Source organism: Eschrichtius robustus, chromosome 9, assembly GCF_028021215.1.
Source record: "Eschrichtius robustus isolate mEscRob2 chromosome 9, mEscRob2.pri, whole genome shotgun sequence".
NCBI lineage: Eukaryota > Metazoa > Chordata > Mammalia > Artiodactyla > Eschrichtiidae > Eschrichtius > Eschrichtius robustus.
In genome coordinates, this window is record NC_090832.1 from 7283738 (window position 1) to 7298233 (window position 14496).

The 14496-nt window shown below is 50.4% G+C and overlaps 1 protein-coding gene across 4 annotated transcripts in view; it reads left to right on the plus strand.

Moving 5' to 3' along the window:
* The window catches only part of AGPAT4 (1-acylglycerol-3-phosphate O-acyltransferase 4), a 120017-nt gene that overhangs the window by 74611 nt on the left and 30910 nt on the right, over positions 1-14496 (plus strand). For all 4 annotated transcript variants that reach the window (XR_011074911.1, XM_068550724.1, XM_068550723.1 and 1 more), the window contains exon 3: positions 13961-14130. Coding sequence is in view for 3 of the 4 variants with exons in the window: in XM_068550724.1 (XP_068406825.1) it covers positions 13961-14130 (170 nt within the window). In the remaining variant the exon portion in view is untranslated. The remainder of the gene's footprint in view (positions 1-13960; positions 14131-14496) is intronic.

A 14496-nucleotide genomic window follows, 5' to 3' on the forward strand; every position in this document is an offset into this window, starting at 1 on the left:
ATCTTTCACCTAGTATTGCAGGAGACATACTTATGCTAAAAAACAATTTGAAGTTTATCTGATATTCAAATTTCACTGGGCACTTTGCATTCTATCTGGCAACCTTTAATAGGGACAGAATATTACCTTACTGAAAACAAGAAGTTTCTCAGGAAATAACTGATGTTAGGATAGATCCAGAACTCTCTGGTGACCTCATTTATTACAAGTCAGGGAAGAGTAAACAATCTGCACATTATCCTCAATAATGAAAAGTTACTCTGACAAAGAAGTTGGTCCTGTACTGGAAAAGGCCAAAGGGGGCAAAGTCTCCACGGCCTCCTAGGCTGAGAGAAGGAAGCGAAGTCTCACGTGGAGAAAAAGTTTTTAAGAAACAATTCCAGCATAGTGTCTCTTTCACACTTCTGGCCCTAAAATTTATTTTGTGAACTTGTGTATTTCAGCATCTCAATTTCTTTTAATCCTGTTAAAAAATCACAATATATATATTTCTCTGAGTAATGAATCTGAATTATTAACATAAGTCTCACTATATTTCGATGAGGGGAAGGTGAGAGAAGACATTAAATGGATGAAAACTTAGAGTAGGTATTTATCTTCAGTAGATTTTAAACTCTGCTTAAAGTGTTCCTAAGGAGATTAGTCATTTCTTAATGTTGCTTTAAAAAAATTGTTTTTAAGTGTTTAAATGGGTCCGAGGACTCTACCGTCCTTAACTGATTCTTGACATGATTTGGATCTTTGTGAAGTTTCTCTTAGCTACAAGTCATGCCATCACCAGCTATGAAATGACAAATATTCGTGGATATCTGTGCCAGTCCTATTCTGCATTCTGTGGGCAGCATGACAACAAATTGGATGAGACAAAACCCTCCCCGAGGGACGATATGGTCCATGTAGAAGGAACACCAACCCAAAGCAAACAGCACTGAACGTGTGAGAAAGAACATAAGATCCAAGGAAGGAAGGTGATTGCCCATTGCCGCTGTTGGCTGTAGTTCTTATGCAGACATTGGTCAAACATTAGTCTCATTCAGTGTTCATAATAATTTTGTGAGTGATATTTTATTATTCCTTTTTTATAGATAAAATTGAAGGTCAGAGAGGTTAAGGAATATGCCCATGTCATGGAGCTAGTAAGTGGTGGAATGGGAATTCAGATCAGGTCTGTCTGACTCTAAAGTGCCATCGGCACAGTGTCCCTAAGGGGGGATTTAGAAGAAAGACAAATTACTTCTAATGGAGGTTGGGGGGTAGTCAAGAGAAGCTCCATGGGCAAGATCTCGTTTGAGCTGAAGCTTGGAAGACAGATATGGTTTGGAAGTTCTATGGAAAAGAAGAGCCTTTCCGGCCAAGAGAAGGGCTTGGCAAGAGGCCAAGGGTAGGTACACAGAGTTCTATCTAGCTAGTTCCGGGAGCAGCATGTAGTTCAACTTGACCTTAGCTCAAGGTATGTGGCAGAAAGAGGGTGCGCCAAGCAGTAGGGGCTGGGTAAGGAGTCTCACTTCCTGTGTAGATGGTGAGGACTCAGTGAGGGTGCGGACGGGGTTAAGCTGGCACTGGGCACAGACTGGACGAGAGGAGCAGGTGACACTGGAGGCAGAGAGACCAGATAGAAGGTCATCAAGGGATGATGGAGACAACTGTGAAAATGGAAAAGGGATGACGGCCCTAGACGGAACCGGTGGCACTGATGGACTGACGGGCTGGCGTAGTGGGCAGTGGATGGCAGGGGACACTAGTGGTGTGAGCAGATGACCTGTGAGTTTGCTATAAGTTAAAATTTTGGCAGCGTACACCATGGCTGTTTTTTGTTTTTTTTTAATAAATTTATTTATTTATTTATTTATTTTTGGTTGTGTTGGGTCTTCGTTTCTGTGCGAGGGCTTTCTCTAGTTGCGGCGAGCGGGGGCCACTCTTCATCGCGGTGCGCGGGCCTCTCACTATCGCGGCCTCTCCTGTTGCGGAGCACAGGCTCCAGACGCGCAGGCTCAGTAGTTGTGGCTCACGGGCCCAGTTGCTCCGTGGCATGTGGGATCTTCCCAGACCAGGGCTCGAACCCGTGTCCCCTGCATTGGCAGGCGGATTTTCAACCACTGCACCGCCAGGGAAGCCCACCATGGCTGTTTGTAGAGGAGCTCCAAGCCATAGCGGGGAGGTGGACGGAGTCCCCCAAAGCTGCTTGTACCCTTAAGAGTACCACATTCCAGAGTCTGAGCCCCAGATTTTTAGGCTAAGACATTTGCTCTACTATTATTTTAATCAGGTTCTGTTGAACTCATACTAAGCAATCTTATGAAACACTGAGGTATAAAAATGAGAATGCAGGTAATAATCTACTTCTCAGTGGAGAGAATGAGATGGAGTGAATGCTCCTATTTGCTGATCAACACACTTTTGCCCCGAGGGCTGATCTGCATGTGAGTTCGGGTCACATCCAGGAGGTGGGTGAGTAACTTTGCGCTGGGTAGCTGTGCAGTGACCCCGCCAGGGACTGGTGTGCAGTGTGAGAAGCGTGTCGGGCCGTCATTGCTCCCGGCGGTGAGCACAGCCTTTCCTCCTGAAGTACCAGTGTGCCCTCCGGTTGCTTTTTTTCTCTCCACCACGTGCCCATTTCTTGAAATAAAGCTGGTGCCTGAGTCTTGGCCTGGAATCCATGTGTTCTCTTTAAGGTGCCTCTTGCATATCTCTGGTCCGTGCCTTGGTGTTTGTTTTTACAGTTGTACTTTGAGAAAACCATCTTACACATCATTTCCAAGTTCACTGCTGGAGTGTGTGTTCGCCCACGCAGCTGTAGCGCACACCCTGGCCTCAGAAGGGTAACTTGCATTCCATGACGTAGGGAAGGGCCTTCCATCTTCAAGTGGAACATTCGGACCCGAGGCTTCACCAGGTTGTAACATCCTTGTGCGCACGGGAAGGGAAACACCGCAGAATACGCCCACGGCCTTCATACTTCTTGGCTTCGAGAGGTCTTTCTTTCCTTAAAACAACTTAGCAAGTAATCCTGGGTGGACCACTCTGACTGGGGCCTTAGGGGGAGGGAGGTAGTAGAAGTCTAAGCTTCCAGAAGCTTCTGGGAATTGGAACGACCCCACATTTCAGCCACCGCTCAGGAGTGTGGACAAGTCCTGAGGCCTATACCCGCCCTCACTAAGTAGAGGGCACCAATGAGACCAGAAGGCAAGGACCCTGCAGAACTTGGGGTCTGGGGCCGCTTTCCAAAGGAGGGCCTTTGATGTGTGTCTTGAGGGGCACTAGGATTTGGACCAGAACATCAGGAGCGGTGTCCGTGTGTGAAGGGTTGGAGGGAGGAGAGGGGTAGGGGTCCCTTGAGTGTCTGCTCTCAGCCAGATCCCTCGCAATGTGTTGAAAAATTCCCCCTTAGAATGGATGTTGCTGTTGTCAAGTCCTGTAGGAGCCCGGCAGCTTACACGTGCTCCATCTCTCCCCTGGGATGCTGAGACCCGGCGGAGAACGCGCTAAGTACTGGCTCATCTGACTAGGGTCAGAGACATCACCCAAAGGCAGTAACTGTCAAAGAGCAGTCACCTGGCTTCCCTGCGCCCTCCGCCGGGCACTGACACAGCGCCTCAGCACAGCCTACGCGTGGGCACTGGCTCCCCCTTAGCCGTCAGGATGCTGAGGCAGGGGGAGGTGCAGTTCCTCACAGTCGCTCTGAGAAGGGCTGGGCTCCGGGGTCCAAGCCCTGCGGCCTGAGTCCTCTGTGGCCTGGACTTTACCTGGTGACCCTGGGGACAATGGAACAGTGCCAGCTTTCGAGAATTTCTCACTACTCCACGTGGCGAGCAGAGGAGAGCAGAGAAGTGAATACCTTCACACTCTGGAGACTTTAGACCTTTTAACTGCTTAATAGAGTGGCATTGAAATGTAAGGCATTTTCGAGTTGTATTGTAGTCTTCATCTCAGAAATTTCAAAAATGGAAATCCCCGTGTGGCCTTGGTCTGCATTTTACACATGGGTATATTCTTAGGGTTTCCGTCTTTGTCTCTCCCATGGTTGCCCCTAGAGACGTGGCAGCGAGTGGTTGAGGCAGGACTGAGGTGTCTGGAGGCTGCCTTTGACCCTGGACTTACTCTTCTGAGTAAGAGGGAACTTGCCTCCTTTCACTTTCTTTTTACGAAGCATTTAAATACATGTAAGAGTAAAGAGAATAGCAGAGGGATTCCCCATGCTCACAGCACTTGGATTTAAACATTGTAAATACTTTGTTATCCTGAATTCTTATTCATTGATCAATTGCTGAAAATTCATAAAGCGAATCCCAGATATTTTATGTTATGAATTACCACCCCAAATTATCATGAGGTGTGTTTTACAGAGAATAAGGACATCTTCAAAACAACCACATTGTTATCACAACTATCAAAGTTAGTAATTTTTTTTAGTGTCATGTAATACTGTCTATCTTCAGATTTCTCCAGTTGTTTCCAAACTTTTTTTTTTTTTAAACATTTGGAGTGTTAAGTTTAGATTTCAGTAGGGTCCATACATTGCATTTGGTTGTTTCGTCTTTTAAGTCTTTCTTAGCTTAGGGCACCCTGACCTGTAGAGTGTCCCGCCTTCTGGGTATGTGTGGGCGCTCACTGGAGTGGCCTTTAACCTGGTCCTCCCCCCCTGGATGATAAACTAGGAGTTAGACATAAATGCTGGATGGGTCCAGGTTCAGGTTGGTCCGCAAGAACAGTCTGTGCACTGCTGCTTCCCCTAATGGTGGGTAGTGTGCCCTGGGCAGGCAAGACGGTGGGGAAGTGGATTTTATAGAACAAAATCTGGGCGGTGATGGTGCTTGCTACTCCCAAGCTTCGGGTGCCTCTAGGCGTGATGACGCCGGATTTCTCGTCTTGCCAAGGGCTGGACGGGGTGGGAGCCTGACCAGTAACTCTCACTGGTGACGAGTGAGTGGGAAGGTGTCGTGAGGAGAATGATTGGCCGGGTCTGGGAGAGAAATAGAAGTGGCCACAGAGGAGGGGAGTGGTGACAGAGAAGGAACGGTCAAAGGCTGGGGCAGAGCGAGGCCAGGGCAGGGCCGAACCGGTCCCCTTGCACCTCCTCTGAGCCAGGATGCTGGCCCCGCGCTAGGCTCACGTGTCCCAACCCAAGCCCAGTTCCTCTGCCACCTGCCCCTCCCTCCCACTGCTTCCCAACTCTCTCAACAGCAGGTCCATCCCCAGCTGTTCAGTGCAAACATCTTAGAATCACCCCTCAACCTTCTCTCCTACCACATCCAGCCCAACAGCCAATCCTGTGCTCCCCGCCTTCAGCATCACCCTGGACCTGACTCCTCTTCCACACGACCACCACCACCGAGCCCAGGTCCCCTCTCTCCTGGCTGATTGCAGCAGCTCACCCCCTGTGGCCAGCCTCTCCACCCGAGCCCGCTGACGTCACCCTCTATGCAGCAGCCGAAGCCACCCTCTCAGTGGGTCCCCAGCTCTCAGCCCTGGAAACACACCCGTGAACAAAACAAGTCCCGTATTTGGGAAACGTTCCCTTCTAGCAGGTCACATATCAAGTAGATCACGGCAGCTTCATGCTAAACTTCAGAGACTTCTGGGAGGCACCCTCTGGGCCATCTGTGAAAGATCAGCCCTCCCCGCAGACCCTGTCCCCCAGCCCTTCCCCTTCCCTTTGCCCTCACAGCACTTGTAGCCGTCCAGCTACCACGTTATACATCTGTGTGCTGTTTGCTTCTTTACTGCCTGTCTCCCCTGCTAGAGTGTGTTTGTTCACTGCCACGTCCAGGCCCCTGCACTGGTGCTGGGCATCTGGTGGACTCTGCCTTGATATATTTCTTTAAGTGTTTTTTTATTGTAGTAAAAGTCACATATTATAAAACACACTATTTTAACCGTATTTAACTGTACAGTTCAGTGGCACTAGGTACATTCACATTGTTGTGCAACTCTCACCATCATCCATCTCCCCAATTTTTCACCTTCCTAAACTGAACTCTGTCCCCATTAAACACTAACTCCCCATTCTCCCTCCCCAACGGCCCCCTACCCTCCAGCCCCTGGCGTCTACCAACATTACTGCCTCGATATTTGATTACTGGATGAACAAGGACACTGATGCTTGGGACCAGAAGATCAGATGGCACAGGTGTCAGGGCTCAGTGATTCCTGAGCTGCTTTCTTGGAAGGGAATTTTGAGAAGCCAGAATATCGGGGCACCAGAGTCAGGGGGTGGAGGTGGGGTTCTAGACCCTTCCTTTCCCTGTCCTCCCACCTCGGGGTTTTGATTGAGGGTGGGAAGCAAAGGGCTTCAACCTGGCTTTTATAAACATCACTCAGGACAGTCGTACTTCTTGATGTTTTGCCTGGTCCTGAAAGTGAGACCCAATAACTGGCAGCCGAGTGTCGGCTCCACTTGGTGGAAAGCTGCTTTTCTGTTCCTAATATTACTCAGTCCCTGTGCATAATGTAAATGCCAGTAGCATTTATACCGGCTGCTCTCGGTCCAATTCTATCTCAGCACCAGTTACCCGGTTCCTGTCTCCTTCACTGCAGGATGTAAGTCGGGATAGAAGCAGCACTTCGTCCCCTTTCAGGCAAGTGTTCTCACGGCCCCTCATCACCCTGACCTGCCATCTCAAGGCTCAGAGAGAAAGGTTACAACGTGGCAGCATTAGCTCTTTAAGACTTGGGCTCCAAGAATATAGCCAGCAGGTCAAGTCCATTGCCTCCATGCCCTGCCAAGGGCAAAGCCTGCATAGAAACAGGCACTTCCCCTGGGCTGCGAGGACGTGTTGGAGATGCTGCAGGGTCCACAGGAGTTGGCTTCTTGCGTTGCCAGCTTGTAGCGGATCCGTCTCTATCAGAGAGGTCCTGCAGGGCTTCCCAAACTTCCCTTCATTCTAAGGAGCCTTTTCAGACATTGTTTTTCTAATCACCCTATGAAAAGTTAATAGCCCTATAGATATACTGTGCACCTGTTTGTAGGCTTCTTGCCTCAGCATCATTCAACGACCTGGGCACCTAAGTGGGAAAAGCAGATGCTTGGATGACTGGGATGTGGGTTGAAATGTTGCAAGTACAATTGGGTCCCTAGTTCGGTGTCATGGAAAGAAAGTGCTGAAATCTGGTTGTGGCCAAAAGGTATATGCTGGGGAATTAACTAGAAATAATTCAAAACAAAATACAAGTAAGTGCCCAACTGCGTGGAGCCCAGATAGAGGCAGGAAGTTAGGAAGACCTGTGTCTGGGTGGCCCGGGACCTGCGGTTTCGTGGAAATACGGGCATGCGTTGAGCCTAGAAGGATGGGTAAGGCGAGGCAGGGAAAACAGACATGAGGAAAAAAGAGGAAGGGATGAGCATGGTCCACGGGGCATAGCTAGGCAGGGAGGAACCGACTTCACCCGCGTTTGGAGCCGGTTATGGGGCTGTGAGTGGGGTGCTAAGGCTGGGCGGCTCCACCATAGACCTGGTAGGCAGACGGGGACCAGTCGGCAGCTGGTCTCGCATCAGAAGTCCCAGATTCTGTATCGAGCGCCATAATGTGAAAGCGCGTTTGTTTATTGAACTCCATTCTCTTTTCAGGGTCTCCGTGGGCTCCCTCGGGGCTGGCGAGGTCAGAGCTGGCCCCAAACCTCCCTGTTGACTCAGCTCCCACTAACCGCTCAAGTTCACGTTTTTATCCCCACTTTTGAACGTGGCCCAGAGAGTGCAGAAACCAAGGCCAGGGCAGGGCGTGTTCCTCCCCGGGGGTGTAGGAGGCAGCGGTCTCACGTCAAACCCCAGAAACTTCTTCGATTTTGCATTTTGGAAGCTTTTGAGGTAGAGAGGTTTCATGTTTAACCTAAATTATTATCAGCTAAATTATAAAAAAACTATTATGAGCACATAATTATATATACTTAGTTTATAGATTACATATAATTACGCATGTGATTATGTATTTATTAAAGTAGGCTAAAATTGATTATAAAAATACCATTTTCCTTGATCACATGTCCCCCGCATCTGCAACGCGGGCGATTCTGGCTGTTTGAACAGTGAACTCTGATGAACAGTCTGGATTTTGAGGCCTTTTCTGCAGGAACTTTGCCTCCTTGTGTTATTAGAATTCTTGTCACTTCTTCCAGAAAGGGCTGGAGAGAGGAGAAATGTCATTCATGGCAGGTGCGAGCAGGAAGCTGAGGGAGAGGTTTGGTGGAGAAGGAGGGAGCCCTCACCCCTCCACCCACGTGGGCTGCAGAAGGATTCGGCTGTGGGTCTGGAGGATCGTTGGGTTTCCAGGGCGCATGTCGACCCCTGGGATCCAGCGCAGAAGGAGCCGGGTCTCACAGCTGCTCAGCATCTGGACTGCAATGAAAGGAGAGACATCAGAGCTGAGGCCAGGGAGGTCTGGGGGTGACAGCAGGGCCGCCCAGAAGTTGGCACTCACCCGAGTGCTGCTCGTTCTTTCCTGGCTGTCCTCTCTGTCCCTTGATTATTTCTTTTGTCCTTATTGCTGTATTACCCTTGGTGGTCACAGTATTCAGGAGAAGAAAAGCACTGGTTCTAGGGTGGGCAAGCGTTAAATGCTTTAATCACTTTAGCATGTTTAACCTTCACAGCAGCCTTTGATTTGGGCGTCTCCCTCTCACAGAGAAGGGCTGCCCGAGGTCAAAGGTGTGGGCCTTGTACTCTGAGCATCCTCTGATCTCTTCCCTCCCTAAATGCTCTTTCTCTCCCCTCCGCCATATAATCATGGCTTTTGGTGTCCTCATGGACCCTCTAAATCCCCCTGTCTGGGTTTAGGGCCCAGCACTCCCACCTCCTAGCGGTGGGAGCTGGACCGGCTCCCTGGCCTCAGTGTTTCCATGCCGTCAGCTGTGAAATGGGGACAATGATGTGTGAGCTGACTCAGCGAATGTTAGTTGTTACCATTTCCTCCTTCTTTACAAATATGAACCAGGTGCCTCTCCCATCTCCCCCTCTTTCCCTTTTGTCCATCTACCTCTTTTTTCCTGTCTGTAATCGAGCTGCGCAGCACAATAGCAAATAGAACAAAAACATCTGTCCTTCAGACCGTGTGCCCTTACAGCCCCCTGGGTCTGCTCCTTCCATCAGCCCCTGAAATTGGAGGCAGCAGATTGGGACTTTACAGTGACTTCCTGTGCTCCACACCCCTCCGGGACCATTACCTCACTGGCCCCGCCTGTCTCCAAGTGGAGTTCGCCAAACCCGCGGCAGTAACTGGCCAGAGCCAGGCGTGGCCCCAGATCGCAGGGTCCAGAGGCGGCTGAGCTGCAGGAAGACGCCTGCGCTGGGCTCCTGCCAGCGCCTCCGGCCACCCTGCCCTCGGGGAGTAGCAAAAATAAAGACTGCAAAATCTAACAAACTGAACATCTTTAAATGGGACAAGAGGCTTCAAAATTGCTGCGTTATATGGAAGAAACCTTGGCCGCAGATCTCGGCTGTAACGAGGGTTTGACAGCCATTGGGGCCCTGCTGGCTCAGCCCACACCTCTGGAGAGAATGGGGTGACCAGGGTGTGTCCTCCCTCCTACGAGGCCCAGGAATTAACGGACAGGACAGGTTGAGATCGCGGTGGGCGGGAGGACCGTGATGATATGAGGTGCCTGATATGAGGTGCCGGCTCCTATCAGGGCCTCGGGGAGGAGAGGGGAGGGGAGGGAACAGGAGGGGTGGGGGAGGGGGGGAGGGGAGGGAGGAGGGGGAGGGGAGGGAGGGGTGGGGAGGGGAGGGCAGGGAGGCTGGAGGAGCTGCTTGCTTTCCGTGAGGAGGCAATGCGACCCTGGGGCCCAGAGGTCCTCCCTCTTGAACTAGGATTCCACGTCTGTGTGCGGCAGCCCCTCCCTTTCCCTCCTGTATCCCTGCCTCTGCTCAAGCTTCTGCTTTGAACAAATACTGACATTTCCATTTAGAGCTTTTTGGAAGACAATTTAGAAATATACATAAAATTTTAAAATATGCATACTCTTCAATCCATAATTCTACTTTTTGGTATACTTATAGTGGAGAAATACTTTCACAATTTTTTTTTAAACATGCATTTTCAAGGATGTTTACCACAGTATTTGTAACAATAAAAAACAAGGGGAAAAAATGCTAATCGATGGCAGAATGGCTGAATAAATCATAGTATAACTGTAGCAGGAACTGCCACGCTGCTAGTTACCCCTCATGAAATTGCCATTCTGGCTATTTTTGACCTAGAAAATGGCAGTTTCGTAGAATGAGAGATATCCCTGTGCCTCTATTTCTTCATCTTTAAAATGGGGACAATCATCGTGCCTCTCACAGGGTTAGTGTGAGGATTTAATGCAATACCGTGTGGCCTTGGAACAGTGCCCAGCCCATGGCCAGAGCCCGGTAAATATTTGCTGATACTTCTGTGTATCTGTATGAACATGGAAAGAGCCCAAAATACACCGTTTGGAGAAAATAGCTATATGTATATGCTTTCAAATATCGATGAAGTATGGACCCATTCATGGGGGGAAAACATGTGTGTGTGCGTGTGTGTGCATGTGTGTGTGTGTGTGTGTGTAAACTCCTAAGAACAGGACTAGAAGGCCACTGTCCACGCTGTTCCTGATGGTTAACCCTGGAGAAGGGAGCTGGGATTGGGGGAGGGTGGGGGATGGGCAGAGGACGTGGCCCTCAGAGCTCACCCAGAGGCGCAGAGCTGCTGGCAGATGCACACACCTATAAAGGGAGCAGTCCTTAGCCCTGCAGGGCTCTTGTCTCTGCAGCTGCTGCTGGAGCTTGAAGTCCCAGGGAGAGTTGTCAGGAAGGGGTGATGGATGTAAATGGATGGATGATCAAGAGGTCAGGACCCCCAAGCAATATCTGCAGCCCTGTGAGGACAGACGGAAACCTCTGTGGGTTCTTACTGCACCTGGCGTGGATGATGTGGGTGACGTGGGTGACCTGGGGTCCTGCAGCAGCCGAACCCTCCCAGGAGCAGACACAGCCAGGCCCAGGAGTCAGAGGGGCTGGAGGGGCTGGAGTTGGAGGGGCGGTTGCAGGTCTCGCTTCTGCTTCACACCAAGGAGGTGAATCAGCACGTCAGCCGCGATGCGTGTGACCTGCAAAACCCGTCAAACCTCCCAGGAGTGTCCCTTGTGGTCCCTTAACTGGAAACACACAAGAAAGAGGATTCTGATGGGCACGCTGCAGGGCCGTCAAGGGGAATTACACGTTTTCCTCTAAATACTTCTGGATTAATTGAACTGTTTTACATTGTGACTATAAATGTAAATACTTCTTGTGAATTAAAAAAAAAAAAGAAACCCTTGGTCAAAAAAAAAAGGGGGAGGAAAGGAAAGAAAACTCTTTTACCCAGTGAGATTCAGTGTTCAGTTGTGTAGCTAACAGCCTGTTGAGATGAGGGAGGAATCAGGCCTCTCCGCACTGTCACCACCCGGTCCCGCTGCGGTCACCTGTCACTGGGCTGCTGCAGTCACCCCCTGACAGGCCTCCTGCCTCTGATCTGTTCCCACTTCAGCCAGAGTGATCATTTCAAAATGCAAATCAGGTGCTGCTGTGGCCTCTTTAAAAATGCTCCAGTGACTTCTCATTGCCTTTACTGTGAAATCATAAATCATAACTGCTTACTCTGGCGCTGAAGTTGCTGTAACACTGTCTCTCTCTCTCTCTCTCTCTCTCTCTCTCTCTCTCTCTCTCTCTCTCTCCCCTCCCCTGGTCACAGAGCCAGGCCTGCTACAGAATTACCGTGTGTATAATAGTAGTAAGAAGCTTACTGATCCCCTACTATGTGCAACATCATGATAGGTGCCTTGACTACATGATCTGATACCCACAGCATCTCTAGAAGCTTTTCCTATCTTCATTCACAGACAAGGATGCTGAGATTTAGCGGACATTGAGAAACAGACCAGAAGCCTTACAACCATTGCGTGGCATCCGCAGGACTGGAGCCTGACTGGGTCTGGCCCCAAATCCACGAGCATGGTATTCGGCAGCCATCCAGCCTGTGAAGAGCCTCTGCTCTCCTGGTCATACCACCTGTTGAGGGCGCGACTGTCTTCCCTCTGGGCTGCAGGCTCCGGGAGGGTAGGAGCCCGGGAGCAGCTGTGGGTCTGCTACTACACCGCCAGCCCCTCGCATCCTGCTTGCACACATCAGGTCACCAACAGTGTTTGTGGGAAGCATAGATGTGCTGGCACGGTGCTGGGTTCTGGAGTGATGGCTGGGGTCAGGGTGAACCAAGCAAGGTGGTGTGTGCCTGGCGGGGCCTGTGGTCTGTAGGGGCCGGGGTGTCATATGTCACTGTGTCACAAGCTGTGATAAGTGCCACGAAGGGCGCTGGGGAAAGTGGAAGGGGGGCCCGGCCTGCCCTGGGCAGGGAGCAGCGGGGCACAGAGAGGCATTCAGGAGGTGTTTGCACGATGAGTCACAGGGAACAACAGTTCAGCTTGATCTCGCTGCTTCCACGCGGCTCTGCTTAGGGCTTCTCCGGGCTCCGTGACCAGTAATGGGATAGGTGGGTCCTGCTCACCCATCTCTCGGAACAAATCAGTGCAGCAGTAGAAGCGTCTTTCTACACGGCGGGAACTGTCCCGCCGGCCAGGCTGCCCTGCGCCCCTCCCCTCCCTGACGGCCACCTCCAGGTCCCACCAGTGTCGCTGCCTGTGGGACAGCTGCCTGGGGGCTCAGCGTTTTCTCAACTCCTAAGAATAGGCAGACTCTTCAGTGTCAAGTAAGGGGTGTGTTTTGGTTTGGTTCTGATGACACTGGTAGATGCTGAAGCCCGGGTTTGTTGGGAGCTTGGCATGTACTTTGCACAGAGTGCCTGTTACGTGTCATGCCCATTGCTTCTCACAAAAGCCAGTGAGGCCGCCCCTCCAAAGATTAGGAGGCTGCGGTGCCATGCGGTTCATCTGTCCAAAGCCCCACAGTGCTCATGCTTAGAAACTAGACTGTAGTGCCTTCTAGAGAGTTCCGGCTCCAGTACCTAAGCACCAGTCTCCAGCCTCAAGGAGAGAGGTTTCCAAGGGCTCAAGCCTTTCACACATGAGACTTGGCTGGAGTCGAGACCACACCTGCTGGGCTGTGTGCGTGTGTGTAGGGGCGGGTGACGAGTGAGTCCTCTGCCTAACGTGCACCCCTCTAAGTGGTGATAAAAAGGGGTGCGTCCTTTGCAGAGGGCTCACCCACCTGCCCACCCATCTGCTGAACAGGCTTAGCTCTAAAATTCCATTTCAAAGCTGTAGTTCTAATCACCAAGGTTCGGCTGTTTTTCTGGACAATTTCTACCATAAAGGTTTGTCCTGAGGCCACTGGGTTGGGTATTGGTGACCTAGATTAGAGGTATCACTGAAGAATAAAGGCAGGTTGGTCACTGTTGCCCAAAAAAGGACTTTCCTATTTCACAAGCTCCTGCAAGAGTGTTTTAATAGTTGCGTTGAGGCCCGCAAGGTAATGGACCTAATTTATCCTTGCCCTTCAGGTGCTGGTGTTTCACCGCCGTGCTCCATTATTCCTGGTGCACTCCAGTGTCGTAAATGGGAGAGAAAAATTGGGTATTTAGTGTTCTTTGATGGCGTTTATAAGTATCCCAATTAGTCACTTCCCAGGACGTTAAGAATTCTGTACATCACCTCACGCTGCCTTTCAGGGCTCTGAAAACACAAGGGCGTGGATTCTTGATGGATTCAGGCTTTCTGATTTATTTTTTCCCCAAGGTACTTAATCAAGGAATGCAAGTCATTTGCCTTCTCGAAGCTTCCTCTCCTCCCCTGGAGACTGGTGGAGTTTTCTCGATCTTTTTTTCCTTCTGCTTTGAAACCCTTTCAAGAACTGGGGTCTGGGCTGAAACGATCCAGAACCTGACCCCTCAAAGTTGCTTTCCGTTCCAGCCAGGGCGGCAGAGCCTTGCTGCCACCTGGCCCAGCAGACCAGACCCCTGGTCACAGAGGGTGCGTGAAATAAAGGTCCGTCTGTTGTGGTGGTTTGTTCCAGAGCTGGTGATGTTGCTGGAATGGTGGTCGGGCACGGAGTGTGTCATCCACACGGACCCCCAGGCCTACCCCAAGTACGGGAAGGAAAACGCCATCGTTGTTCTGAACCACAAGTTTGAGATCGACTTTCTCTGCGGTTGGAGCCTGGCCGAGCGCTTCGGGGTCTTAGGGGTAAGTCGGACGTGCATTTCCCATCTCACACATCTCTCTCCTTCAACCCTGTAACTTGTCTTTTCGCTCTCGGTCGTTCAGAATTTGCAGCAGCATTAACAGACTTGTTGAAATGTTCTTAACCAACTGCTTTTCCTTCTTGCTCAGAATCAAGACGAACATCTGCTTATGGGTAAGGATCATGTTTATCCAGCAGTTATGATGCACTGGGCATTTGACGTACGATTAATGTATTTAATCCTTACAGAAACATTTGGGAGTCAGGAACTGACACCTGCCCTTTTTTAAAAGCTGCGATTAAATACCCTGCTCGGGGTCACACAGCCGTTACGCAGATTTGCATTTGAACTTGTCCAGCTTGTATTC